Here is a 27321-nt window from a genome sequence, read left to right as displayed (position 1 = left end):
TAACAATTGAGGAAGACATGTTACCTAATACACTTAACATGGTAGAGAACCTCATTATTTACAGAAAATTCCATCTCATCATCTCTGCCATCATAAGTCATGTCCACACTCAGGCTAGATCACAGAAGGGTGAACACTAGGAGGGAGCCCTGGGAACCGCTCTAGTGGCCATCATCATAGGATGATGGGAGGAAGAATACCAGCCATCTAAGAACCCAAAGAAAGTTAACTAAATAATGGTTCCCCCCTTTCCCCTGCCCCTACATTATCCTGGTTCAATTTGCCTGCAGAGAGGAAACCATGCTAAGAGGTAAGGAGACAGGCTACAAATATCCTAAAATGCTTTGAAATAGGCTACTACCAGTGACTTTCCCTTGAAGCCAAGACCACAGAAGATAATTTGCCTGGTCATTATTTTGGAGGATGCTTGTCCCGCCTTTCCTTTGCAAGTACGTACATGTGAGAATATATCATGTGGCTGAGTCCCAGGATAGGGCTAGGAGCCTGTGCTCCTCCCTTTTTTGATTTAAAGCTGAGAAACCAGAGGATTTGTGAGATGAATTAACATTGTTGCTTTTATTATAGAATATCTGTTATCTATTGCTGGGAATAGGGGAATATGTGTGAATAGGGAATATGTGTGAAAAGGCATAACCCCCAAATCTTTGTGGCTTAAAAATCCTTTATTGGGGGCGCCTGGGTGGCTCAGTTGGTTAAGTGACTGCCTTTGGTACAGGTCATTAACCCACAGTACTGGGATGGAGTCCCACATAGTGTTCTCTGCTCAGCGGGGAGTCTTGTTCTCCCTCACCCTCTGCCAGTCACTCCCCCACTAGTGCGCGTGCGCTTTCTCCCTATGTCAAATAGTCATAAAAAAATACTTTATTGGCAATCAGTTTACATAATCCAAACATAAATACTTTATGGGGGAGAAAAGTACCCGTTTGCCACCTAGGCCTAACACTATGTGCCTTTACTGGTAGAGCTCAGTCGGAGCTTCTCATGGAACCCTTTTCTAGAGTTGCAAAACTACGGGCTGATGTGGCTAAACTTCAAAAGAGAATGGAGTTGAACAGGCTAATACAGTATTACAGACGTTTTCTTCAGTATCAAGCTTTACTCCCAGAAAATAGTTAACTTGATTTTACCAAGTCTAACCTATGAGAATGTGAGGCTTATTTGCATCACTAAATCATGCTTAGGAAATTGTAAAAGACAGAAGGAATTGCCAGTAAACTAGTATGGCTTCGTTAAAATTTTAGAAAACCTCATGTTGGCAAAGCCCAGTATTGAAACTTTAGTAATCTGAACAATTAACGAGTTTCAGTAACAAGGTAACACCTGTTAATTCTTGCTGCGGAGAAATGTGAATAAAGCCGAGTGTCCGTACACTCATGTCACCAGCTCCTTCAAATGAAAGAGTGTGTGGCCCTGAAAAGGGCCTTTAGGATTTTCACAGAAACTAAATCCACGGGCAAAGTCTTAGCCCCCGAAGCCGTAGAGGGTGCGGCCCTGGCGCTTGAGCGCGTAGACCACGTCCATGGCCGTGACCGTCTTGCGCTTGGCGTGCTCCGTGTAGGTGACGGCGTCGCGGATCACGTTCTCCAGGAACACCTTGAGCACCCCGCGGGTCTCCTCGTAGATGAGGCCGGAGATGCGCTTGACGCCGCCGCGCCGGGCCAGCCGCCGGATGGCGGGCTTGGTGATGCCCTGGATGTTGTCGCGCAGCACCTTGCGGTGGCGCTTGGCGCCTCCCTTGCCCAGGCCCTTCCCGCCCTTGCCACGACCAGACATTTCGCTTCAGGTAAGAGGACAAAGAGCAGCAAGATTCGCGTTAACTTATAGCCCTGTGGCGGACCTTGTTGAGAACCACGACGGAGGCTGGGCTTGGTGGGGGAGGGGAAGGGAGGGGCGAGGGAGCCCGCGGGTTTTCCCCGCCCACTACCGCGAGCCAGGCTGTGCGCCGGGCGGGGCCCTCCCTGTTCCTTCCCTGAATTCTCTCAAGCTCTGGGTAAGGCCTGGTAGGAAAATTCTTTGGTTTATCAAGGGACTGAAATAATGGCACCTGCCAAGCTAGAATCTGTTTCTCAGTTTTGAGCTCTAAACATCCTTACGCACCGTGGACTAGTCGTTGTCGTATTTTACATTACTTTGAATTCTAAGTATCTATAAGTAGCCGAAGCTTTGGCCTCTCTCCTCCCCTTGAATTATTTTGGTCTTTTAAGTCAAGGTAGATTAGTGATGTTGGCAAGATGGTCTCGCGGAGGGAGGAAAGAACTCTCGTCCGGGGTGGGGGTTCCTTTTTCTTTGGAGGCCCGTCCCTGCGCTCTGAACCCTCCCTACCCTTCACCTGGGGTCCATGGTTTGTTCTGTGACGTGTTCTCTCCATTTCACTTCAGTTTGTTCTGTAGAATGGAACTGTTCATCCCGACATCACAAAAATGGTTTGAAAATCAAACGGTAAATCCTAGGTCAAGTGTGGAACTTCCTGCCAACTGCTTTGCCTGTGGAAATTCTGTCTTCGTGCCCCGGGGACTGACTTTCTTCCCGATATTCTTTAATCTCTCAGTCTGGCATTTTGCAATCTGGATTTATGTTCAGTTTTTATTTTTTATTTTTCATTGCTTCTATATCTTTCAAAGTGTAAATCTTTGAGTTTAGGGGTCAGTGTTAAATTTGCATGGTTACATTTATATTTATATATTTTCCCGATTTACCACCACCTCACCGCAAACACAATTCCTTCTAGGACTACATTGTCTGATTAAGTAATCTGGACCCACTTTTGAGCACTGGGAATGCAGTGGCGGACATTCAATGTAATGTCGACCCTTGAAAAATAGGGCTTTGAACTTCATGGGCCTAGGTACATGTAGATTGGTTTTTGGTAAACACAATAGATCATGGTAAATGTGTTTTCTCTTCATGATTTTCTTAGTAACATATTTTTGTCTCAGGCTTACTTTATTATAGGAATACAGTATGTAATGCATATCATATATAAAACGCTTTTATCAAATGTTTATGTTCTCAGTATGTCTTCTGCTCAACTGCAGGCTATTAGTTGAGTTTTGGGGAGACAGCAGTTATACCCAGATTTTCTACTGTGAGAGGGATTGGTGCCCCTTCATTCAGGGACCATCTATATTTATTTCTAAGAAACCCAGTTAAAGGGAGTGACACCAAACTCAAGTGAAGCATTGTACAAAAATTTTTAAAAATAACAAAATAAAATGACATTAGGGAACAAAAGAGAGGCTTTTCAAAGAAAGCATTCCTCATCAAAGAAAGAAAAGTTGGATAGCCAGAAAAATGGTTGACCTTGGATTTCTTCAAGAGCAGGGTATCAGGAGATGGAGACTTGCTGAAATTCTGTGCTAATATTGTTTTCTGAAAGTATGTTTTGTTGATAGAACATCCAAAAATGTTTACTAACCCAATTATAGTCTGAAAGAGCTTAAGTGTGTACAAGGGAATATATATTCTGGTATTTTAAAAAAAGAAGCAAATTAATCACTGTGGAAGTACAAAAAGCATCTAATGGAAGGGAACGCTTAGAAAATGGTTACAGTATTTAGAATTGTGGTAAAGACCAAGAGAGACAGATAAGAGAAACAGGTCAATTACTTTGGAGTCTAGAAACAGTTACAGTGTTTACTATTTAATTTATGAGTATAGTAAGAATGTCAAGAAATTACATCATGAAGTTTCACAGAAATTTATTTCACAGGTTCTATGTTTGTATTTTTTTTCCAGCAAGGATTCACATTATTAGACACATCTGAGATTTGGAAGTAAGGAAAAAAGGATGGGCCATGATAATTAATATTATAAAAGATGAAAGACTCATCTTTTATAATATTAATTATAAGTATCTTTTATACTTTCAGAAAACAATATTAGCATAGAATTTCAGCAAGTCTCCATCTCCTGATACCCTGCTCTTGAAGAAATCCAAGGTCAACCATTTTTCTGGCTATCCAACTTTTCTTTCTTTGATGAGGAATGCTTTCTTTGAAAAGCCTCTCTTTTGTTCCCTAATGTCATTTTATTTTGTTATTTTTAAAAATTTTTGTACAATGCTTCACTTGAGTCCATAGTTGGACGATGGACTTTGATCATCTCCCTGAGGGTTGACTGAATATAGCAAATTTAGCAGGGGACTATTTCCTAGAGATGCAGGTAATTTCTATTAGGTGGAACTACTCTATCCCCAAGGATTTATGACCTCTTGGACATTACTCATTTTGTTTCAACCTCATTCAACAATCCTACTCCAATATTTCCATGTTAAATTATTTATAAGTACTTTAATTTCTTTAGTATTCTTTGAACTGATCAAACATTTTATCTTTTTCAGTCAGTGATGGTTTAAGTAAACTCTGTCACATGTTCATCTTCTATATTCTGAATTGTAATTTCATCTTTTTGAGAAAAGGTATGTGATATCATGTGACTTTGACTTGACTGGAGACAAACAGGGTGTCATAGAGGTGCTGGTCCTTTCTACTTCTTTGGGCCTGGGAAATTTAACACTAGTCCCTCCAGAGCATGGCAAATCATCACTGGTGAGCAGGAAGGTTGAAAGTGCAGAGAGGAAAGCAGATTCTTCATCAGTCATGGGGTCACTGAGGACAAGAGGAAGACCCAGACTAGGACAACTCTGAAACCTATTAAGAAATACTCAAATATCAGGTTAAAGTAAAGTGATAGACTGCTTTTCTTTCCATTGTCATATAGAGCACAGTCTAAAAGGCCTGTTCTAGTGTTTTTTAACTTATTTTAAGATAATGTGCTTCTGTTTGACTATTTAGGGTCTAATATCTGTAAAAAATCTGTGAATTTAGATAATCTGTAGGATGTTGATAATTTTAGTGAGTTTTGTCACTGGAGATGGAAATTATGTCAGTAGAAAAGATTATTTAGAAGTTATATTTGTGCCATAGGACAATAACCCTTTTTGACCTAAATTTGCGCTTTTAGTTTTATTTCAGTCTTTTCCAGGGGAGGGAAATTTTCCCTTCATCCATTTTGGTTCTTGGCTGGGAACCCTGTTTCAAAACACAGATTAGCAAGAGAAAAATAATCAGACATTTATTAACGTGTATTTCATATATACATGGGAGAAACCCTGGGAATTCAAAGAGGTGCCTTAGAACTGCAGTTTATGCAGCATCTTGAGAAAGAACAATAGATACACAGAGAAGTGATGGGACAAAGGAAGGCAGTTTTAGGCTTTTCAGAACCCTGGAAAGGTAAATATGTGGGAGGAAACAGGAAGGTTTGCTGATTTCTCTGGTGTCTCTCTGAGCTGCTAAGATTCTAGAGATCTCCAGAATAGCCTTTAACCCCTTCCTGCCTTAAGGTAGAAAACAGGAAGGGTGGAGGGAACTTTCCTGTGATTGTTGTTTAACTGCCTGGAACCCCAAAGCTTTATGCTGAAGAGGAATATTGTTTCCTTCACTTTTTTGAATTATTGATGGTCTTGAAAATGTCCTATTCGGTTTGAACTAGGTTTATCTTCCTGATAATCTCTTATTTATTATTTATATACTAGAAGAACTCAGTATGAGACTAGGCAAATTTTGAGTTTTATACTTTGATAGCACACAAGGTAACAATCATGAAGACTAAATTCTCCACGTGAAAAAAAATTAAGGTTTACTTGCTTTCTAGCATACTGAATGGATTGGAGACCCACTAAAAACATATGCACTTCACTTGATTGACCTAGAGTTTGACTCCAGTGTTAATAGTAAATGTTGTCCTTTTAAGACTCAAGGTCAGAAGGCTGCATGTAAATAGAGAAGTGGCTATTCCTCTTAACCCAATATCTAGAATACATTCTCTTCCCTTCTAATCAAGCCAAACTAGTTTGAGGGACCCTGGCAGGGGAGCCGTGGAGTCTTTCTAAAATTAAGCGATGGATTGAGACCTTGCCAGACAAAAAGAGGGTCACAAAATTTACTGCAAGCGTCTAACATGGCCCGAGTGTTCTTGGAAGAGAAACTCCTTTCACGAAAGGAGACCCACGGTAAACAGTACAACAGCTTTTTTTTTTTGACAAAGTAGGTGGCTCTGAAAAGAGCCTTTTTCAAAGTCCAGAGACAGCAGCCTTGGATTACGCCCTCTCGCCGCGGATGCGGCGCGCCAGCTGGATGTCCTTGGGCATGATGGTGACGCGCTTGGCGTGGATGGCGCACAGGTTGGTGTCCTCGAAGAGCCCCACCAGGTAGGCCTCGCACGCCTCCTGCAGCGCCATGACGGCCGAGCTCTGGAAGCGCAGGTCGGTCTTGAAGTCCTGCGCGATCTCGCGCACCAGCCGCTGGAACGGCAGCTTGCGGATCAGCAGCTCGGTGGACTTCTGGTAGCGCCGGATCTCGCGCAGGGCCACCGTGCCGGGCCGGTAGCGGTGCGGCTTCTTCACGCCGCCCGTGGCCGGCGCGCTCTTGCGGGCCGCCTTGGTGGCCAGCTGCTTGCGCGGGGCCTTGCCGCCGGTCGACTTGCGCGCCGTCTGCTTCGTGCGAGCCATGACACGTCTGCAGGAGAGGAATCCGGCCAGAGAGTAGCCAGCCGCAGTTCCTGACCGTATTTATAGATCATTCTGGTTCGCAGGTCCCGCGCTGTGATCTAATTGGTTCTCAGGTTGCTTTCGCGAGAAATGATTGGGTTGCCGTTAAATTTGAATATAGAATCAAAGTTTATTTCTTGTTCATATTTACTCCTAGTTTACTTGAAATCGAGTTCATAAAAGTGAGATTTCATTTAGAGTCGATTTTCATGCACTACATTCATGGCATTTTTGTTAAAAGACAAAAACCAAGAAATAAAATAATTTTTAGTAAGAATGCCGTCCGCCAAAAATTTAAAAAGCCCGCCGTGACATGTGATTGGCCAGTTATCTCTCCTTTGTTCTCTCTTTTCTTTCTACGTTTTAGACTTTCTGGTAGCAAGTTTGAATATACTGTATTTATAATTACGTACACTTGTATGTAAACCGTGCCTTTTTATACTAAAAAAGTCTCAACGTGTGGATATTATTTTGATCTTGATTATTATAGTTTGTCATTTACATAGGTTACACCCTTAAGATGGGTCCTTACAGAATTGTAATTTCCTTGAGAGTCTTCGTGCATTTTTAAACATTTTATGCAACTTACTTCATGAATCTGTAATTTTACCGCATAGGGGATGGAAGTAATACTTTAAATAGTAATAAACTCTTTGTAGCCATTAGGGGAGCATGAGCTACCCAGTATTTAAAATAGGTAACACTCAAAACAGTGGAAGTGTAACAAGATTTCCCGGATTTCAAATAGTTAAGGAGTAGGTTAACAGGTCACCTAGGGTTTGTAGGTATTTCAGCGCTTTTTAGAAAATGTGGGTGGCTCTTAAAAGAGCCTTTGGTTTGCGGGAGGAAGTGCTGGCTTTATTAACATTTCACTTTCCCTTGGCCTTGTGGTGGCTCTCGGTCTTCTTGGGCAGCAGCACGGCCTGGATGTTGGGCAGCACGCCGCCCTGCGCGATGGTGACGCGGCCCAGCAGCTTGTTGAGCTCCTCGTCGTTGCGGATGGCCAGCTGCAGGTGGCGCGGGATGATGCGCGTCTTCTTGTTGTCGCGCGCCGCGTTGCCCGCCAGCTCCAGGATCTCGGCCGTCAGGTACTCGAGCACGGCCGCCAGGTACACGGGCGCGCCGGCCCCGACCCGCTCCGAGTAGTTGCCCTTGCGGAGCAGGCGGTGCACGCGGCCCACCGGGAACTGCAGACCCGCCCGCGACGAGCGCGTCTTGGCCTTGGCGCGCGCCTTGCCGCCCTGCTTCCCCCGTCCGGACATAGCGAGTGTTATCCGAGAGCAAAAACTCACAGGAAGAGCGAGAAGAAATGTCCTGAGAGCACCGAAAGGATGCCAATTATAGTGCTGAATGGAAGTGGAAAACTCGTGTTGGGATTGGTTAGAGTCATAGTTTGGCGATCCAACCAATAAGAGAGAACATTTGACGCATTCAAATTTACATATATCTCGTCACTAATTTGTTATCAAATCAGATGCGCATATTCTTGTATACCTTATTTGCATAGACGGACTATAAAAGAGGAGACTGTGGATCCAGGCGGACATTTTAGGTCTTTTTGTGTTTGTCTGTGTTTGTGAATTGGGTTGTTAGTGTTCAAGATGCCCGAGCCAGCCAAGTCAGCACCGGCCCCGAAGAAGGGCTCCAAGAAGGCGGTGACCAAGGCGCAGAAGAAGGACGGCAAGAAGCGCAAGCGCAGCCGCAAGGAGAGCTACTCGGTGTACGTGTACAAGGTGCTGAAGCAGGTGCACCCCGACACGGGCATCTCGTCCAAGGCCATGGGCATCATGAACTCGTTCGTCAACGACATCTTCGAGCGCATCGCGGGCGAGGCGTCCCGCCTGGCGCACTACAACAAGCGCTCGACCATCACGTCCAGGGAGATCCAGACGGCCGTGCGCCTGCTGCTGCCCGGGGAGCTGGCCAAGCACGCCGTGTCCGAGGGCACCAAGGCCGTCACCAAGTACACCAGCTCCAAGTGAGCTTGCCAAGTAAGCGTCCTGTCCTCCAACCCCAAAGGCTCTTTTCAGAGCCACTTCCATTCTCCTTCAAAGAGTTGTAATATTAAGTATTTCTCTTAATTGGTGTAGGTAGGGCACACACACACACACAAAATGCTATTAGCATGTAAGGTATTAAGAGTCCCAAGGGCTCGTGTCTGAATCGCCAGGTTTCCACACTACCACATACCATCTCCAGTGTCCACGGTAAATACACTTTTGACAAGGAATTACCTTGGAGACTGTCCTCAAATGAGGAATATCCTAACACCACGTATTGAAGCCTGGAAGTCCTTTACTGCTTTAAAATTTCTCTTTATATAGTGTCCGTGTTATAGAGCTTGGCGCTTTGCACTCTAGTCCATATTTTCCTATTTGCTTGTGGGATGTTTGCCTCCAAGTCTCCATTCACATTCATTTAACGGGATATGACTACTTCACATTTGAAAGCATTTGTTTATTGCATTTTCTCTGTTTTTCCTTGATTTCAAGGGACTAACAGTCTCAAGTTTACCGTCTTGAGTTCTTCCAGGTAGGGGAAAGCATTCTAGGATACAGAAGAGAATTGAATTTGAGGCCAGATGCAGTTCAAAAGAGTATGGGGTTTCCTCTCAGTCTAACCAAGCCTTTCTTAGGTGACTCAGGACACTTAAGGAAAGCTGAACAAAGAATACACCCGGAAAAGAGATGAGATATATAGGCCAGTGCTGGAGAGAGGATATCATTCACATGAAAGTACTTACTAAAGTGTTGAGAAATCTACTGGGTTTGAAGTGTCTTTGAATTTTATTCTGAGACCAGAGTCAGAAGAATTTGGTGGGAATGTTCTGCTATGTAAATGATCTTTGGTTCTCACGCCCACTGTGTCTCACTTTATAAAATGAGACTTAATGAAACATTGCTATTTAGTAATTACTATAATAAAGTATGGACACGTGAAAACAATTGCAATTTATATTAAAAATACACATTTAAGAGGGATTTGCAATGCAGAAGGTTTTTATAAACATTATCATCTAAAATTTTCCATTTCTCCTACACTTCATATATAATAAATGCAAGCTTTTAAAATAGAATTATAATCAGAAGTAATAATACTACAATGAGTGAAGCAAATGTTACTCCATGACATTAGAGTTGCTGCTCTTTAAATCCAGGCATCCTAAACACAAGGAAAAAAGTAAATGTAAAATGCTGTCCTCAGAACTACAGAAATTTGAACATTATGGGGCCTGCAATATTTAGGAAGAATTTACATGCATCTATAGTAATTCTGATAATATTTACACATTTAAATTTACATATATGTTTAGTTATAATGTTAACCTCAATGAATATAGAATCAATTATTCAGCTATGGGGGTGTATTAATTTATTTCCTATTGCTGGTTTGACAGTATCAGAAATTTATGCCTTACATTAGTACAGATTTCTGATTTCATAAATCTGTAGATCAGCATTTGGGTATGGATCTCACTGAGCTGAAATCAAGGTGTCAGGAATTCTGCATTCTTCTCTGGGTTCTCTCAAAATAAACCTCTTGGCTTGCCATTTCCAGATTCTAGAGGCTATCCTCTTTCCTTGGCTCAAGGGCCCCTTTTCTCAATTTTCAAAGCCAACCAGCCATCTCTGGCCAGACCCTCAGGCTGTTATCTCTCTGGTTCTGTCCTCAGATTCCCTCTTCTAATTTTAAGTATCTATGTGATTACACTGGGTTCACTTGGATAATCCAGGATAATCTCCCTTTAAAAAATCAGGTGATTAGCAATCTTACTGCCACCTGCAACATTAATTGTCCTCTGTCCTGGAACCCAGCATATTCATAGACCTGTAGAGGTTAGCAGTTAAAGATAATTGGGATGACATTTCTATGCCTTGCACCGCAGGTCACATTTTTAAAAAAATCGGATAGAAAGCTATGTACTTTCTGTCCTACAAGTGGAAAGAATATATGGATACACTACTATATATATTTTCAGGATATTCTTGAATTCCGAGAAAGGTCATTACCATGTTTAGATATTTGTTTAGTTCTGGGAATATATAAAGCAAAAATTGACTAGGACAGTAAAAGCTTATGTATACAGCTGCCTGGTATTTTTAGAAATCACCCTTTTACACTTCTCTCCTTGTTGCATTTGTTTTGTCTGAAAATGTATATATTCTTTTGTATGTTGTTTTGTGTGTGTGTGTGTGTGTGTGTGTGTGTGTGTGTGTGTTTGTACGTGCGTGCGCACGCATTTGTGCTGTGTAGGGAGTAGAAAGTTTGTTATTCATGGGAGAAGTTTTACAAGAATATAAGATAGTTTTAATTCTTTCCTACGTAGGTTGAAGCCCTAAAAATATTTTCTATGTGCAATCTTAGCACTTAACTCATGTGGCATACCATTCACAGCCATTTATAACTTTTAGTAGGTTTCTAATTACAAGGACAAAAGTGTAAATTCCCATTACCATTATTATACATATCTGCATATGCCAGGAGAGTGGTAGTGTTACTAGAATGACATATGCATTTTTACAAAAAATTATTTATTTATTTATTTATTCGTCAGAGAGAGAGAGAGAGCAAGCAGGAACAGGCTGAAGGGCAGAGGGAGAAGCCGACTCCCTATTGACCAGGGAACCCGATGTGGAACTCAACCCTGGGACCCTGGGACCTTCAGCCCAAAGCAGACACTTAACCAACTGAGCCTCCCAGGCAGCCACATATAAAGTTTTTTTTAATTTAAAAAGAATTTTTGTAGAACAGAAATTAGCTGATATAAAGTCCACCCAGGAGGAAAATAACAATTTTAAGGGAGAGGCACCAAAATATCCTTAAAGGCAGTTTCTTTCCTAGACCGCCTGCATTACTGCAATGTGGAATTTTGCCAGTGGTCTCACCTTTCACTAAAGGAGCCTTGGGAAAGTCCTCATTACCATTAAATGACCTCATATTGGAGTCCGTGATGTTTGTTTTTCAATTTTCATGCATTGGTTTGTTCCCACTAGTACTTACAAATTATATTGGCTTAAGCAAACAAATCCACTAGAAGTGTACAAAGATTAATCTGGAAATAAGCCAGTTTCTTTTTAGCATAACATGCCACAAACAAAAATACTGCTATCAAATTTCTTAAGCCTTCTTGGTTTTTCACAGAACCAATATGTAAAGGACACTACATCCCAGCAAGCTTCAGTGAAACACTCTTGTCACCACATGGGCCAGACTTGTAGTTAAAAAAGGCAGTAGAGACAAGGGAAGTCCATCCTACCATCAGCTACACTGGTACCTTTCTCTTTCCACCAGTGAAAAGGTATCTGTTTTAAGACGCTAGTACCATACACCAGCAAGGCTAACATTCCAGCAAAGCAAACCCTCTTCTGCACTTACATTAACTATCAAAGCCACGACATCTCACGCTGAAAAATTGGCTGGCTCTTAATTGTCTCTGGGGTTCAATCCAAAGACATTTTGTCAGGATTTTTTTGAGTTTCGGCTCCCGGGGCAGCAGCAGGCGCACGGCCGTCTGGATCTCCCTGGACGTGATGGTCGAGCGCTTGTTGTAGTGCGCCAGGCGGGACGCCTCGCCCGCGATGCGCTCGAAGATGTCGTTGACGAACGAGTTCATGATGCCCATGGCCTTGGACGAGATGCCCGTGTCGGGGTGCACCTGCTTCAGCACCTTGTACACGTACACCGAGTAGCTCTCCTTGCGGCTGCGCTTGCGCTTCTTGCCGTCCTTCTTCTGCGCCACCGCCTTCTTGGAGCCCTTCTTCCGGGATGGCAACAGAGTTCTGTGGCTATGGCATGACGAATAAAAACTAGGATTCTGAGATAAGAAATATGTGCCCTGCTTACAATGATCATATTTTATGGCTCCCATGTGACCGAAGTGCTCAAAGAGTTATACTTCGATTGCATAAATAAATGTAAACTGCAACATATTATGGATATGTGTCTTTAATTTTGTTTTGTCATTGGTTGCAAACTTCCAAATTGTATTAGCCAATCAAAGCGCGCAATTTACAATTCGGCTTGTAAGTATAATTGCTTCTCATTTGCTGGAAGGATTTGCATCCCCATTTTCTTTTTCCGTTACGGAGCATACCCGCTAGAGAGTATTAAAATGTCTGGACGCGGGAAGCAGGGCGGCAAGGCGCGCGCCAAGGCCAAGACGCGCTCGTCGCGGGCGGGTCTGCAGTTCCCGGTGGGCCGCGTGCACCGCCTGCTCCGCAAGGGCAACTACTCGGAGCGGGTCGGGGCCGGCGCGCCCGTGTACCTGGCGGCCGTGCTCGAGTACCTGACGGCCGAGATCCTGGAGCTGGCGGGCAACGCGGCGCGCGACAACAAGAAGACGCGCATCATCCCGCGCCACCTGCAGCTGGCCATCCGCAACGACGAGGAGCTCAACAAGCTGCTGGGCCGCGTCACCATCGCGCAGGGCGGCGTGCTGCCCAACATCCAGGCCGTGCTGCTGCCCAAGAAGACCGAGAGCCACCACAAGGCCAAGGGCAAGTAAGGTGGAGAAATAGAATCTTAATTCATTGAGGGGTCCATTTTAACCAAAGGCTCTTTTCAGAGCCACCCCCGTGCTCATTGAAAGGGCTTACATTTGCCTTATTAACTGTAGCTCATTGAAAATACCCTGCAGGATAGTTTATCGATGCAAGAATGGAAGTTAGTTTTCCAACTCCTCAGAAAGGTTAAACTAGCCATTCAGTTTAGAGTACCATAAAAAAAAAAAAAAAGTTGCCACCTACAAATTAAAATGGTATGTAGAGGTTGAGTCCACCTCAAAAGTATATTAATAATGGCCTCCTGTAGCCTTATAAGCCATTCGTAAGATAAGGGGAAGTGTAATGCTTGGTTTATGTTGAAAGTTTGATCCAAGTCTAGTTAGTGATCTACAGATTAATAAAATTATACCTTTATTAATATATCCTATTGAAAGCAGTTTTTTTGAACCTTAGTGGACAAAATCATCTGGAAGTTATACTTTAAGAAAAGTTAACCAATATCCAACTTTACTGGGCTGGGCCTAAATCCGGTCCACCTGGACTACAATAGTATATGGTCTGGAATTTCTTGTCTTTTATACAGAGGCTTGTAACTCGGGTTCAGTATGACTTTAAAAAGATACACAGTGATGTTTTTGTACCATTTACACTTTGGGTGTCTTTTAACACCATTTTACACAACCTTCAGTTAGTGTAGAATGACTATGTATTTAATGAGATATAGTAATATGCATGAAATTAACTCAGGGATAATGGTACATTTAGGAGTTACATAAAAACATTTTGAAAAAAAAATTTTGAAAAAACGGAGTTTGAATAGATTTCATGAAATAGACCTGAAATTAGTCTTCGTACACTCCAATGAGGGTAAAAAAATTATTTGGCCAATCACATCTCAAGGGTATCTTTTCAAAAACCATCTAAAGAAAAGCAGTTTTAGGGGCCAAAACTTAAAATTTTTTTCAGCCAGGGGCGCCTGGGTGGCTCTGGGTTAAAGTCTCTGGCTTTGGCTCAAGTCATGATCCCAGAGTCCTGGGATCGAGCCCCGCGTCTATCCCCGCATCGGGTCCTCTGCTCAGCAGGGAGCCTGTTTCCCTTTCTCTCTCTCTCTCTGCCTGCTTGTATTCTCTGTCAAATAAATTAATAAAAATTTTATTCAGCCAGCAAAATAAATCATTGGACTAACTGGTATTAAATTATACTTTCAAAAGCTAAAGGACATTGTAAATAAACAGGTGAGGTAGATAAGAGATAACTGTAAATAAGTTAGACGCGAGAGTTGAAAACACTGGCAGTTAACAAGCAGATTGGAGGAATATGTTAGGTCCCCCCCCCCCCCCCCCAGTTTTTTTCCCTTCTATTTCTGATGGAAAACAGTTTTTGGTCTACATGTAGTGGAGGTCATGTGATTCAGGGAGTGAATGTCAGTCACTACCAGTATCTTCATTTGGAGCCCTAGGAAGCAAGTATTTGTCCAATCATAATGAGTATCTATATCTAGTAGTAGAGTTTGGTAGGGTTTCATATTTCCGTCAGCAACCTGTTGTGGTTAATTTTGGAATGGCTCGCACGAAGCAGACGGCGCGCAAGTCGACCGGCGGCAAGGCCCCGCGCAAGCAGCTGGCCACCAAGGCGGCCCGCAAGAGCGCGCCGGCCACGGGCGGCGTGAAGAAGCCGCACCGCTACCGGCCCGGCACGGTGGCCCTGCGCGAGATCCGGCGCTACCAGAAGTCCACCGAGCTGCTGATCCGCAAGCTGCCGTTCCAGCGGCTGGTGCGCGAGATCGCGCAGGACTTCAAGACCGACCTGCGCTTCCAGAGCTCGGCCGTCATGGCGCTGCAGGAGGCGTGCGAGGCCTACCTGGTGGGGCTCTTCGAGGACACCAACCTGTGCGCCATCCACGCCAAGCGCGTCACCATCATGCCCAAGGACATCCAGCTGGCGCGCCGCATCCGCGGCGAGAGGGCCTAAATTCTTCTGTGCCAGTGATGAGAACCTTTCAACCTTAAGTTCTAAGGCTCTTTTCAGAGCCAATGACCTTTTCTGTGAAAGATTGCTGTGTACTTACTTTAGGTTTCTTACATTGTGACAGTGGAGAAACCAAGTGCTACCACATTTTCCATAAGGCTAACTGTGTGGCTGTTGAAGTTATACTTCAAGAGCCGTTGAAGCATTCTCAGCTAGCTAAACTCTTACTTCTTGGGGTTGGGCGCCTTGGCCTTCTTCGGACTCTTGGCCACTTTCTTGGCGACAGCCGCCGCCGCGGGCTTCTTCGCCTTCTTGGGGGTCTTCTTGGCGCTCTTCTTGGGGGCGCTGGCCCCCGCGGCCTTCTTGGGCTTCTTGGCCGCCCCGGCCGCCTTCTTGGGCTTGGCCGCGCCCGCCTTCTTGGCCTTGGGCTTGGCCTCGCCGGAGGCCGCCTTCTTGTTGAGCTTGAAGGAGCCCGAGGCGCCGGTGCCCTTGGTCTGCACCAGGGTGCCCTTGCTCACCAGGCTCTTGAGGCCCAGCTTGATGCGGCTGTTGTTCTTCTCCACGTCGTAGCCGGCGGCCGCCAGCGCCTTCTTGAGCGCCGCCAGGGACACGCCGCTGCGCTCCTTGGACGCGGCGACGGCCTTGGTGATGAGCTCGGACACCGGGGGCCCGGACGCCTTGCGCTTGGCGGCACCGGCGGACTTGCGGGCCTTCTTCTTCACGGGCGTCTTCTCGGCGGGGGCCGGAGCGGGAGGCACGGCAGGTGCGGTTTCAGACATCGTGCGTTGGGATTCCTGACGGGAAAAGCGGAAAAGAAGAAGAAGAAGAAAGTCTCGGAGTTGAGCTGCGCGGCCGGCGCGCGTGTGTGTATATATACAACCACGACGCCGCGCGCTGATTGGCTCCCGGCTCCGTCCCCAACCTGACAGCGAGCGAGTCTCCGCTCTGTCCCGGAATTGTGTTTGTTACAACTGAGGAAAGCAGAAAAAATAAAATTTCCCGTGGAGGAATCACACCGGTTCTATTCGGGAGCGAAGCGGGACACCTCCTGCTTTGAGATCTTCATGCTTTCTTCTTCCAGTTTGTATCTCGTTAGTCTCCGCTTTTTTCAAAATCCCCTGACACTCTCAGAGATTCACCGGTCAGAGAGACAACTTCTCGATTTTCCCTTAAAATATAAATTCTTCCCTTTGTGCTTCCAACCTCTTGCTCTCTAGTGACATTCTAGACACTCTTGGCTCCTCATATATTCGACAACTGCTCAGTTCTCATGGAGATTTACCCAGAAAGCCTGTTTCGTATGACGAAACAAAATAGACTCTTCGTCTCTTTCTGTACAGAATGAGAATCATGGATGCTGCCATCCTTTAGCTGTCCATCCATCCATTAGCTCTCAGCTAATTCTGACACAGTCATTACTTTGAAAAAGCTTTATCATTGCTTCTCGTCCAATTTGGAGTGTTAGTTTGGGAGTTTCAGGATTTCAAGGTTTGTCCAGGAAAACGGGGAATGCAGCAATGTGTCGTCCTCCTGACACGGTTTTTGGTCCTGTGAACATAGATGGTGACAGAGGAAATCCAGGAAGGATATGAAAGAGAGTTAGACCTCTTTATTTGTTTAAAAAAAAATCTTTTACTTACGGTGATTGAATTGGGGGTTAGGAATTAAAATATTCATGAGCTTTGGGGTACAGAAATCTGGCATGCCTGGGAAGTATAAACTTTGGTAATCTGTTAATGTAATAGAATGAAAGAATATATACATATAAGACACACATCCTCACACATCCACAGAACTCACTTGAGAGACGAGCAATATTTGAAAAGCGTGTTTTATGTTTGCTACTATATTTCTTACTTATGCAAGGAAATAAGGTTGTAAGAAACATTATATCTAATGTTTAATTTTGAATAGGGAATACATTTATAGTTGAAAGTGATTTAATTTTTATTTTCATCACTTCCAGTTCTTTCTCTTTAATGTAGTATGTTTATTTTAAAACATGTAGCAATCTGTGTTCCCCTATGACAGTGAAAGAAAGAAATGCTGGGAAGGCACAGAGCAAAGCCTAAGAGGTGAGTGTTTCACCCTCATCTCTGATCCCTGTAAAATCAAGAAATGACTGATTACTTCTTTTAGCACATCCAAGTGAACCATGAAAGTTAATGTCACTAACTTAAATATGAACGTGATTCAAATGGGTAAGACCAGATGAACAATCGACTTAGTATAAATCATTTTTACTTTGTGCATTCACTCGTTATGGAGCAAATGCATTCCTACTCCTCTTAACGTGGTTTGATTCATTATAGTTGGTTTTGAAGATTATTCATTGATAGTAATGAGGAGTATGAATTCCAGAAAAACTGAGCCATGGCAGGCTGTGGCAGTAGTCAGTGCATATCGGAAACAGAAGAACAAGAATTACGTCCTTGATGGGGGAAATAATAGAGAGGCAGTACCAAGAAGAGCTTTGTCTATGCCGCGTCAATGTAGGGAGTCTTCAAGGTACTGCCCCAGTCACCTTCATGGGCTCATGAGTTACTGTGATGTGGATAACTTCCAAGCCTCTCCCTTCAGGTCTGTCTTCTTGCCTAAATGTCAAACTTGTATTTTTGGATGCTTCTGGATATTTCTGGATGCTTATGGATATTCTGGCTATCACACCTCCATACACCAGACTACACTCTCCCTATAATCTCTACATAACCAAACTCACCATGTCATTTCCAATTGAAATATATCATTCACCTTGACATAGCTGTCAATTCTACATACAAAGCCCCCATTCTTTTTTATTAATTGAGGCACACTTGAGTTCTTTGCGACCTTTTAGTCCATTGAAGGTCCAGAGGAAGTATGAAGAAAGTAGCCAGCTCCAATGACTACCACTGAGCTCTGAGTAGTCCAACTATGTCCCTCCTGAGACAGTCTTTTTTTTTTTTTTAAAGATTTTATTTATTTATTTGACAGAGAGAAATTACAAGTACACTGAGAGGCAGGCAGAGAGAGAGAGAAGGAAGCAGGCTCCCTGCTGAGCAGAGAGCCCGATGCCGGACTCGATCCCAGGACCCTGAGATCATGACCTGAGCCGAAGGCAGCGGCTTAACCCACTGAGCCATCCAGGCGCCCCCCTCCTGAGACAGTCTTGATCCTCACCTCAGTATACACAGAGGACGGATGCTTCAGCGACTATATTCTTATTAGAAATGGTCAATGAACTTGAAACTTACGGGGTTCACTTCACATGTTGAAGAACTAAAGGAACTCTGTCAGCAAAGTTATCTTTCTGTATTAATGTAGAGGAGAGAGAAAAAACACATGACTGAGTAAGCATTAACAGAATTACATTCAGGTAACTCAGCACAGTACTGACTACATTTAGGAGGGAAAAAATCTCACAAGTCTCATAGAGCAGAGCAAAATGGATCTGTTACTTCTTTTAAGTCAGATAAACAGGGGATAGAGCTGGTGACAATTCTGTATATTGTGAGAGACCACTATGCTAATCCCAAAGGAATCTTTTTACACATCTAGAGAGTACTTTTTTTTAAAGTGGCTTTTTAAAAAATGATTTTATTTATTTATTTGAGATAGAGAGGAGAGAGAGAGAGCATGTGTGTCTGTCTGTGTGTGTGTGTGTGTGTGTGTGTGTTGGGGAGAGAGACAGAGGAAAAGGGGGAGGCCGACGCCCTGCTGAGCATGGAGCCTGATATGGGGCTCCATGAAATCATGACCTGAGCCGAAGGCAGGTGCTTAACCAACTGATCCACCCAGGTGCCCCAATATCTAGCAATTATTTGGGTTATAACACATTATGTAGCGGTTATATCTTCTCACCCTAGGAAACATCTCTCTGTTGTCAAAAATAGGAGATGGGGCCTAATGCCTAGAAAAATATCTCTGTTTTGAAGGGAAAAGTGAAAACTAAGACACATTATTTTTTCAAGATAAAATGTTAAGAGGGAGATGAAATAACCTTGACTGTTGCTGAGTGGAGAAAATCATCGCCATTTACCCTTACACACCTCCATCAGATTACTGTTACTAATGGGTGGTTTTCATACCAACATTCATGGCATTTCCCAATGCTCCTCTCTGCACCCCCCAAAATTTGCTTTATGTAATTGGGTGGATATAAATTAGTGAACAAAACTTAAGCAAGACACATGTAATAATTTCACAGAACCTGATAATCCTCAGTTTTTCTCAAATTCATCTTTCAAGTCTTTCCATCATGGGGCTTGTAAGAAATTTAACCAACATATGGATACTACAGAGTAGTGTCAAATCTTTAAGAAGTATTTATGACATATTGAATTCTTCTAAAATTCGATTATGGTATTTGTATGTAGAAAAGTGTTAGAGTCAATATTCTACTCAGTATCAAATAAATGTTTCTGATTCGTTAGATTGGCATTGCTTCTCCATTTGCTTATGAATGATGCTTAGCTGTAACATCACTGAGCTGAACAGCTACGTTACCTTTGAGTACGTTAGGAAAAAATACACATGGTGAACAGATAGAACATGATGAACTACATCTTTACTAAACCATTTCTACCTCTAACACTTCAGAAGCTCAGAGATCCAGAGTGCTCTTACATTGACTGCAAGAAAAAAAATAAAGGAGAAACTCCCTCTTTGAGATTTCAACTAGGAAAGTCATGTGGTTCTACAAATTCTGTGTTTGTGTGCAAAACACAACATACTTTTATCCTAATTCTCCCTGCTTAGACTTGTCAGTCAGCCAGCAGACTTTCCTTTTTAGGAAACAGAGAATGAGATGTGTTTATATAACTTCAATAACCTCAGAGCTACAATAATAAGGGATGAAGTATCATTTTGTATGGTTCCAGACAGTAAGGGAAAGAGGTCACAAGAAGGAATAAATCAAAACTTGTCGGAGGCAGGCCCCTGGCCAGGGCGGCCTCCGCCATTAAAAGATGGCGCCTGGCTAGTTGCCAGGTTAGGATTGCCTCGTGAGACTCAGCGGAACGCCCAAAGAGGAAGTAAACAGCATTGGTTACTAGCGAAGTTGTTCGTTTAGGTGCACAGCCTGATTCGCTCCCTCCTGTACCCTGCTCGCTGATTGGTCATGTAAGCGTATATAAGTGTGTAGACTTGCGGAAATAGAGAGAAGAGGGAGAAGATGCATCCGAACCAGGGCGTTTTGTTGTCCTTGCGGGGCGAGGGCGATAAAAACTGTTACAACTGAGCAATGTTTCTCAGCTTCACCGTGGTGCCACTTTTTTTTGACGTAAGCACGGTGGCATAATTGAAGCTCAATAAATCAGACATCTTAACATGTAAAATTTACCTTGACTTTTTTTTAAGTGATATAGCTTATTTTAATAACAGTAAAATAATCATGCAAACCAAGCAAAAATACAGTTCAGTTAAACTTCTTTAATTATAAATTTTGGTTAGTATATTGGAATTGGAAACAAAAAGAAAACCTTAACATAGAGGCATACAATTGGGTATGAAATAATAACATCAATATTTATAAATAAAATATGATTTAGAAATATGTGATTAAAAAAACAAAATGAATCAGATATATATGATATACATTTACTATTTAGTCAATGCAGACACATTTTTTTTTCCTTAGGATTTTTAAAATTTACCTTTTAAAAAAATTTAAATTCAATTAACATATAATGTGTTATTTGTTTCAGGGGTAAGGTCTGTGACTCATCAGTCTTACACAATTCACAGCACTCACCATAGCACAGACCCTCCCCAATGTCCGTCACCCAGCCACCCCATCCCTTCACCCCCCACCCTCCTTTACAGCACCCTTCGGTTTGTTTCCTATGACTATGAGTCTCTTATACTTTATAAAATTTACCTTGACTTTTAATTATCATATTCACAACCAAAATAATTACATAACACACACAGGAAAGGGTAATAGTAACCCCCAGTTTACTTGAATGGGCTCTTGGCATTATCTTGATTTTTATAGAAAAAGGATAGTGCATCTATCTTTGCTTACAAGCTAGGCAATCACTTTGAATTCTGCATTTCCTAACTGCAAACAGATGAAACACTTATAATAGGTTATTAATAAACCTGGTTTTGAGCATAGAGCCAGCCCCAAAGATAATAATATACTATTTAAAAAGACTTAAGGCAATGAATTCCATTTCCAATGGAAAAAAAGAACTGTGCAAAGAAACTTAAAACTACTTATTTTGTACCAGTTTTATAAATTGTCGCTTTTAATAAAACTTTGTCCCAAATGCCAGCAACTTCATAAAAAAATTTCGGTGGTGGAAAAAGAGGGATATTTCATTTAAGAAAAATAACCCCTATCTTTTTTTTGGTCTTCAACACACACAATTTAAATATATAGCTGCTGGAACACTTTACACAATTCCTTTGCACTGGTGCATAACAAGATCTAAATACTATTACATTTTTAAGCACTGGATCAAGGCTTTACATAAAAATACTGTCCTACTTTCTCCCCCTAACTTTCTGTAGCCATTCAGGAATTTTCCAGAAACTTTTGTGCATGATCTTAATTCCTAATCCCTGGCTTTTTGGCCTCAGTGACAAAGTTCAAAACCAAACCACCAAAAAGGATGGTTCACTTGAGGTCAGACCAGGGTCCCTGGCTCAGTTATTCTCGTAGGTTGAAGGCAGTGTGCCATCCCCTGTCTCCATGCAAGGAGGGCACGTGAAGATCTCGTCAACCAGTCATCCACACAGTCGTTGGAAATTGAATGGGTCCCCACAAAGTCTATCATACAGATAACCCACTTCCGGATCCATGCCTTCCAGGGTCATAAACTCCTTGAGGCAGGTGTTGTATAAGACCCATTCTTTTTTTTTTTTGTTTGTTTTGTTTTAAAGTTTTATTTATTTAATTGACAGAGAAAGATCACAAGTAGGCAGAGAGGCAGGCAGAGAGAGAGAGAGGGAAGCAGGCTCCCCACTGAGCAGAGAGCCCCATGCAGGACTCGATTCCAGGACCCTAAGATCATGACCCAAGCCGAAGGCAGTGGCTTAACCCACTGAGCCACCCAGGCACCCCTATAAGACCCATTCTTTGAGCTACCCCAATTTGTTGCCCTTCAGTCAGCAGGGTTGTTAGACGAGTCTGGCTTGGCTTTGATGATAGACCAGTGACCATAGACTGAACTGGAATACGTTCCTGATATGGCCACGGCGGCTCCCACTCCCGCTCTGTCCCCTCACCAAAACTAGCAGGGTTGCACTGAGACTCCTGAAGCAGGGAGATGTCATCCAAAGTGGGGGATTGAAGGCAGTTCATCTTCTGGGGGTAGGATGTGTACCGTTCTGACAGTCTTCGCTTTCAAAACGCAGTCTTTCAAGGTTCGGATAATCCCAAAGAAGGGTTCTTGATCAGTTCACGTCATGGACTTGTTTGTACATCTGAGGAAGTTTATGGGCCCCTTCCCAGGACAATGTTTTTAAGTGCTTAAAAGTATATACATAGGATTACATACAAAAATAATTATTTGACAATACCATTATGAAATTTATCAAAATCCCAAACTGTTGAAATGTTAACAGATGTGTTTCTTTATTAATCCATTAAAGTCACAAGATCGCCCTTGTGAGTAAGAATTAACCACAGGAGGATCGGCAGGTGTAATGACAGGTGTAATCTAATAGCAGGTGTAATGGTGGGTATAAATGACTGAGAGCTCCCGGGGCTGGCCACAGGCACATTGTACAGGCCCCGCCCATCACAGTTGTAGCTGCCTGTATACATAAATGCAGGAATCGCTAAGGTTCAGTTGCTGGATAGTAGGGGTAAAGATGGGATTTGTGTTCTATACAAGTTCCTAGATGTCCTACATCCTGTCACTGTATCTGAGGGTAGAAACCCCATGGGGAATTTGTCCCCAAGCACCATCAACTTAGAAAACAGCTTTGATGAACTAGGCCCTCCTCACAGATCCTGGAGAAGCCAGATTTCTGCAATTCAGCTGCAACTCCTCAAAGGAATTTCTGATGAATTCAATCTTTCAGTGTTCATTATTTAGGGAGTTCTCGAAAGAAAGTTGTAGCAAACTAGGGTGCTTTGTTAGGCCCACCACTTTAGAGGGGTAAATACGGAGTGGGGGGGGGGAGCGGAGAGTATCCACAATCTATCCTAATGATGTTGAGTGAGTGTTTATTTGCAGACAGTAAACATGTCACATGGATTATCCCTTCTAAACTTCAGTGCTCTGTAACTTAGACTGTCTTAGACATATGAAAAGAAAAAAAGAAAACACCAAAACAACAACAACAAAACACAACAAAACCCGAATATAGACTGCCCTAGGTCAAATAGGGAGCTGGGCAGCAGGCTGCGTCCAGAGCGCGGCTCGAGGCTGTGTAAGGTGTAGAGCACGGAACGCGGTGGCAGAAACCGCGCGAGCTCTAAACTGTGCCTAACTAAGAACAGGCTCAAGGCATGAACTTGAAACTCACAGCACAAGTTCTCATCACCTTGGGATGCACAGATTTACCACCTTCAGCACAGCCTTCAGTGATGTTGAACCCGGTTTGACTTTGAAAGGTTTAACGTTCTCCTTAGTTCCCCCGTAGGACTACCCAGCTGCATCCCTGCGAGCCTTGTTTAGCGAACCAGACATGACTTGATAACACAAACACAAACTTAGCGAAAAAGCTGTGATGAGCCTCAAACTGTATTTCCAGCGTCTCCTAGGGAAACAGCCAGTAGTAACTGAGTATTTCTCGGGTTGTCTGGGAAGTGTGAAGTCCAGGTAGGAGGCTTCTTTGTGGAGAGCGTGTGCGTTGGTGCCGCCACCCATCCCCCCGCCCCGCCACGCCACCAGGACCGACGGTCGCATTACGCGCCGCGCCTGCCCTGTGTGCGCTGAGCTTAGCGCGGGAGAAAACGGCGGTGGGCGGGAGCTGAGTGTGGTCCCGCCCCTGCCCTTGATGTTTTCAAACAGGTCCGTCGCCTTGCTATAAAAGATCTGCTTGACGCCCTGGCTCGTGGTGTTTGAGAACTTTGGAGAGGCTTGAGTCATCATGTCTGGTCGTGGCAAGGGCGGGAAAGGCCTGGGCAAAGGGGGCGCCAAGCGCCACCGCAAGGTGCTGCGCGACAACATCCAGGGCATCACCAAGCCCGCCATCCGGCGGCTGGCCCGGCGCGGCGGCGTCAAGCGCATCTCCGGCCTCATCTACGAGGAGACCCGCGGGGTGCTCAAGGTGTTCCTGGAGAACGTGATCCGCGACGCCGTCACCTACACGGAGCACGCCAAGCGCAAGACGGTCACGGCCATGGACGTGGTCTACGCGCTCAAGCGCCAGGGCCGCACCCTCTACGGCTTCGGGGGCTGAGCATTTTTGTCTTTGCTTCGCAACTTGTATATCACCCACCCAAAGGCCCTTTTCAGGGCCCCCCATGTAGTCGCCAGAGAGAGTTGCACACTTAACCAATATGGGTCATTTCCCATTTATTCTGCTAGTTTGATGGTAGTGTTTATCATTTGTGAGTTCTGTTGCTTTTGTTAACTCCTTTATGTACCCTGGAACGGTCTGTACTTCGTTTTTCACGCTTAATACTTTGTACCCGTCAGTTTACAGTGAGAACATTAATACGAAATCGTAAATTTGGGTTAGGTGTCCGTATAAAGGTTTGTGTTTAAGCAAGTATCTTGTTTCAATCTTACATCACTGAGTTCGTTAAAAGGGAGGGGAGGATTCCGTTGTAAGCAGCACCTGATCTGTCCTCTCAAATCTCTCCCCTTCCTGTCAGCAATAGAGAAGTCAAGGTAGCCCACCTAAGTGGGTTAATGCTCTCCTTTTCTGAGGTCCTGTAGAGATGGCAGAGACTGCGGCTTAGCCCTGTGTCTTGGTGTCATCCTGAAGTATGTGATTTTGTGAAGCATCTTAGGGGACCATCGCGGTGTAGAGTATGTATAGTTTAAGAAGTTTGTAAGTTCTCAATATCCCCCCAGATTTAAAAATACTGGAAACCTCTCATAGAGGGACGCTTAGTTTTTGTGTTGTCGTCTCAGGCCCCTTAACCTTGTGTCTCTTTTTCCATCTGTAAAATGGGGATAACAGTAGTATCTACCTTATGGGTTTAGGGTGAATAAAATCAAAGCATTTGGCTAGAGCATGGCACATGGTAAATTCTGTTTTCTCTTTTATTATTATTGCTGTTACTAAAGTCCTGAACTGTCATTTTCTATCTGTCATGTGTGGCAAATCACTAACCACTCTTCTCTCACAGGTAATGTGACGATAAGTTAATAGTTTGTTACACTGAGTGAGTAAATGAAGGATAAATAATGGGACTATAGTATGTGTTTACATGCATTCCTGAGGTGCTGCAAGTGAATTCATGAATGTTTTGTGGATGAAATCACAAAAACTCAATTCCAGATTATTTAAACAGAATAAAGAACTGTCTCCAAAGAGACGTTCTCCTACCACCCTGACAAATTTGGTGAGGAGGCAGGACTTTCGTTCTGTTGCTTTTCCGAGTTTCTAGGAAAGCAAATCTCCAGCTGGGGAGATGCCAGGATCGATGACACATGATGACCCAAGAGAGAGGGGAACAATGTAGCAGGACACTTCAAGCTCAGGTAAGAAATACTCCTGAAGCTCTCCCCAGCATCTGTGTTATTCCTTAATACCTACAATCAGAGTCTCCAGGGAGATTCGTTTGCCGTACGCCAAGGTCACTGTCTGTTCTCTTCTCAGTAGCAATCACAGCACACTGGCTGTGTCCTCTTTCCTGAAAGTCTTTCTAGATTGTTTTGACTCTACTCCCCTCGTTTTCTTCCTCACACTTTGTCTGTCTTCTTTCTTAAATTGGAGTGCTTCCTTATTCTTTCTCCATGGGTAAAAGTTTCAGTATGTGCCAACATAGTAAAGTTTCTATTTCCAAACTCTCCAAAAATTCCATGTTCAGTCCCCGAGTTGTTCTGATTTCCAGACTCACACGTACAACGCACTTGACCTCCAGTGGAACGCTTAAGGGTTTTTAAAAATTGTCATGTCCCAGTCTCTGAAACCTCATCCTGTCCCATAACTCTGCATCATTCACCGAGGACGTGCAGCAGCGCTGTCAGGTGCGGGTCAGCACACAGCCTGGAGACACAGTCTGGTTCTAACCCCAGCCCCACACCTTGCTCATCCCTAGTCAACTAGGAGAGAATAGTTGGGTCTTGATACTGTGGGTGGTGAGAGGACTAAGTGACCTACCCTTTGCAAAGAGGTTGGTACAGTCTCTTAAACACACGGAACGTGCTCGGTCAATGTCAGCTCCGTGTTTCTTCACCCACGAGACCCTGTTCATCGGTACCTTCTTTAGACTTTCTCCTCCCATGACACCTGTAATAATGTCACCAGTGTTATTGCATTAACCTCTCCCTCCCTCCTTCTGCTTGTTTTTACCTTTAATCCCATAAATCCCATTTTCCACACAGCAGCTTGGGTGCTTTCAAATTCTAAGAGTTTCTCAGGGCACAATACAACTGGCTGCCCTCACTGGCCCAAAAGGTCGGAAATGCTCAGCATCTGTTGAACCCCCAGCCCTGTCTCTTACACCTTGTCTCTGCTTCCTAGTCCCCCAGCTCACACTTCCATCCTTGAGCACACACTCCTTCCTACCCTGGGGCTTTATTGGGCTGACAGGGAGGTGGGGTGGGGCTTGATCCCAGGAACCCATGGTCCTGACTTGATACTAAGGCAGGCGCTTAACCAATTGAGCCATCTGGGTGCACCTGATTTTTCTTTCCTCCTATTCCATAACAGAACCCTCCACGCTGGAATGGGCTTTGGTTAGCTCATTATACAAGTATTAGATGTTCTCAAAGCATAGAAGCTAGAAGTAGAATTTGTATCTTTGGGAACTTGGTGGCTCAGTTTGTAAAGTGTCTGTCTTCAGCTCAGGTCAGGGTCCCAGGGTCCTAGGAGAGAGTCCCACATCAGGCTCCCTGCTCAGTGGGAGCCTGCTTCTCCCTCTGCCTGCTGCTCCCCCAGCTTGTGCTCTGTCTCTGACAAATACACAAATAAAAAAGCCAAGTGCCCAGATATGCCCCAGAGCTAATGAAACAAAAACCCTGGGAGTGGGGCTAGCAAGCTGTCCTCTAACAAGCCTCCAGGGGATTTCGAATGCACACTCAAGGTTAGAAGTGCTGCTCTGTAAACTCAGGACATAATTCCCTGTTGGACCTGGAGTATGAATGAGCCAGATGGAGGCTCTTTCCTTCTGCCTAGAAGGCCTTGTATAGCTTTTCCGGCGAGATAAACACAACACCAGGCACA

At 43.9% G+C, this 27321-nt stretch overlaps 6 protein-coding genes and 2 pseudogenes across 9 annotated transcripts; 3 read left to right on the top strand and 5 right to left on the bottom strand.

The window, feature by feature from the left end:
• Positions 1 to 1321: 1321 nt before the first annotated feature.
• LOC309865298 (histone H4) lies at positions 1322 to 1808 on the bottom strand. Its single transcript, XM_082731565.1, has one exon. The coding sequence runs from the start codon at positions 1792 to 1794 to the stop codon at positions 1483 to 1485; it is 312 nt and encodes a 103-aa protein (XP_082587691.1). The 5' UTR covers positions 1795 to 1808; the 3' UTR covers positions 1322 to 1482.
• Positions 1809 to 6050: 4242 nt separating this feature from the next.
• LOC309864260 (histone H3.1) lies at positions 6051 to 6570 on the bottom strand. The gene has a single exon (XM_082729602.1). It carries the CDS (start codon positions 6530 to 6532, stop codon positions 6122 to 6124), a length of 411 nt encoding a protein of 136 aa, XP_082585728.1. The 5' UTR covers positions 6533 to 6570; the 3' UTR covers positions 6051 to 6121.
• Positions 6571 to 7381: 811 nt separating this feature from the next.
• On the bottom strand, positions 7382 to 7898 carry LOC309865282 (histone H2A type 1-B). The gene has a single exon (XM_082731542.1). It carries the CDS (start codon positions 7831 to 7833, stop codon positions 7441 to 7443), a length of 393 nt encoding a protein of 130 aa, XP_082587668.1. The 5' UTR covers positions 7834 to 7898; the 3' UTR covers positions 7382 to 7440.
• Positions 7899 to 8114: 216 nt separating this feature from the next.
• Positions 8115 to 8616, top strand: LOC309865293 (histone H2B type 1-C/E/F/G/I). The gene has a single exon (XM_082731560.1). The coding sequence runs from the start codon at positions 8173 to 8175 to the stop codon at positions 8551 to 8553; it is 381 nt and encodes a 126-aa protein (XP_082587686.1). The 5' UTR covers positions 8115 to 8172; the 3' UTR covers positions 8554 to 8616.
• Positions 8617 to 8750: 134 nt separating this feature from the next.
• On the bottom strand, positions 8751 to 12496 carry LOC309865271 (histone H2B type 1-C/E/F/G/I pseudogene; annotated as a pseudogene). The gene has a single exon. The product of its transcript is annotated as a histone H2B type 1-C/E/F/G/I pseudogene (transcript).
• A 140-nt stretch (positions 12497 to 12636) lies between these two features.
• LOC309865272 (histone H2A type 1-B-like) lies at positions 12637 to 24024 on the top strand. Of its 2 annotated transcripts, none has more exons than XM_082731531.1 (2): positions 12637 to 13072; positions 14653 to 14983. In XM_082731531.1, the coding sequence occupies exons 1-2, from the start codon at positions 12684 to 12686 to the stop codon at positions 14741 to 14743; spliced, it is 480 nt and encodes a 159-aa protein (XP_082587657.1). In that variant the 5' UTR covers positions 12637 to 12683; the 3' UTR covers positions 14744 to 14983. The 2 variants fall into 2 exon arrangements, with proteins under 2 accessions (XP_082587657.1, XP_082587658.1); XM_082731532.1 differs by lacking the exon at positions 14653 to 14983 and adding an exon at positions 23991 to 24024 and having other exon boundaries at positions 12645 to 13072.
• Positions 15060 to 17314, bottom strand: LOC309865270 (histone H1.4 pseudogene; annotated as a pseudogene). The gene has a single exon. The product of its transcript is annotated as a histone H1.4 pseudogene (transcript).
• On the top strand, positions 24013 to 24693 carry LOC309865299 (histone H4). The gene has a single exon (XM_082731566.1). It carries the CDS (start codon positions 24070 to 24072, stop codon positions 24379 to 24381), a length of 312 nt encoding a protein of 103 aa, XP_082587692.1. The 5' UTR covers positions 24013 to 24069; the 3' UTR covers positions 24382 to 24693.
• Positions 24694 to 27321: the final 2628 nt, after the last annotated feature.

The sequence above is a fragment of the Mustela nivalis genome, assembly GCF_964662115.1.
Source record: "Mustela nivalis genome assembly, chromosome: 5".
Taxonomy (NCBI): domain Eukaryota; kingdom Metazoa; phylum Chordata; class Mammalia; order Carnivora; family Mustelidae; genus Mustela; species Mustela nivalis.
The sequence above is the reverse complement of the archived record's forward strand: the minus strand, read 5'-3'. Positions and strand labels throughout refer to the sequence as shown.

What these genes read in the sequence shown, in the direction of transcription:
- LOC309865293 (XM_082731560.1), top strand. Translation starts at nt 8,173, where the DNA reads ATGCCCGAGCCAGCCAAGTCAGCACCGGCCCCGAAGAAGGGCTCCAAG.
- LOC309865282 (XM_082731542.1), bottom strand. Translation starts at nt 7,833, where the DNA reads ATGTCCGGACGGGGGAAGCAGGGCGGCAAGGCGCGCGCCAAGGCCAAG.
- LOC309864260 (XM_082729602.1), bottom strand. Translation starts at nt 6,532, where the DNA reads ATGGCTCGCACGAAGCAGACGGCGCGCAAGTCGACCGGCGGCAAGGCC.
- LOC309865272 (XM_082731531.1), top strand. Translation starts at nt 12,684, where the DNA reads ATGTCTGGACGCGGGAAGCAGGGCGGCAAGGCGCGCGCCAAGGCCAAG. An exon ending in CACCACAAGGCCAAGGGCAA is followed by an intron (nt 13,073 to 14,652) that starts GTAAGGTGGAGA and finishes CGCACGAAGCAG; the next exon opens with ACGGCGCGCAAGTCGACCGG.
- LOC309865299 (XM_082731566.1), top strand. Translation starts at nt 24,070, where the DNA reads ATGTCTGGTCGTGGCAAGGGCGGGAAAGGCCTGGGCAAAGGGGGCGCC.
- LOC309865298 (XM_082731565.1), bottom strand. Translation starts at nt 1,794, where the DNA reads ATGTCTGGTCGTGGCAAGGGCGGGAAGGGCCTGGGCAAGGGAGGCGCC.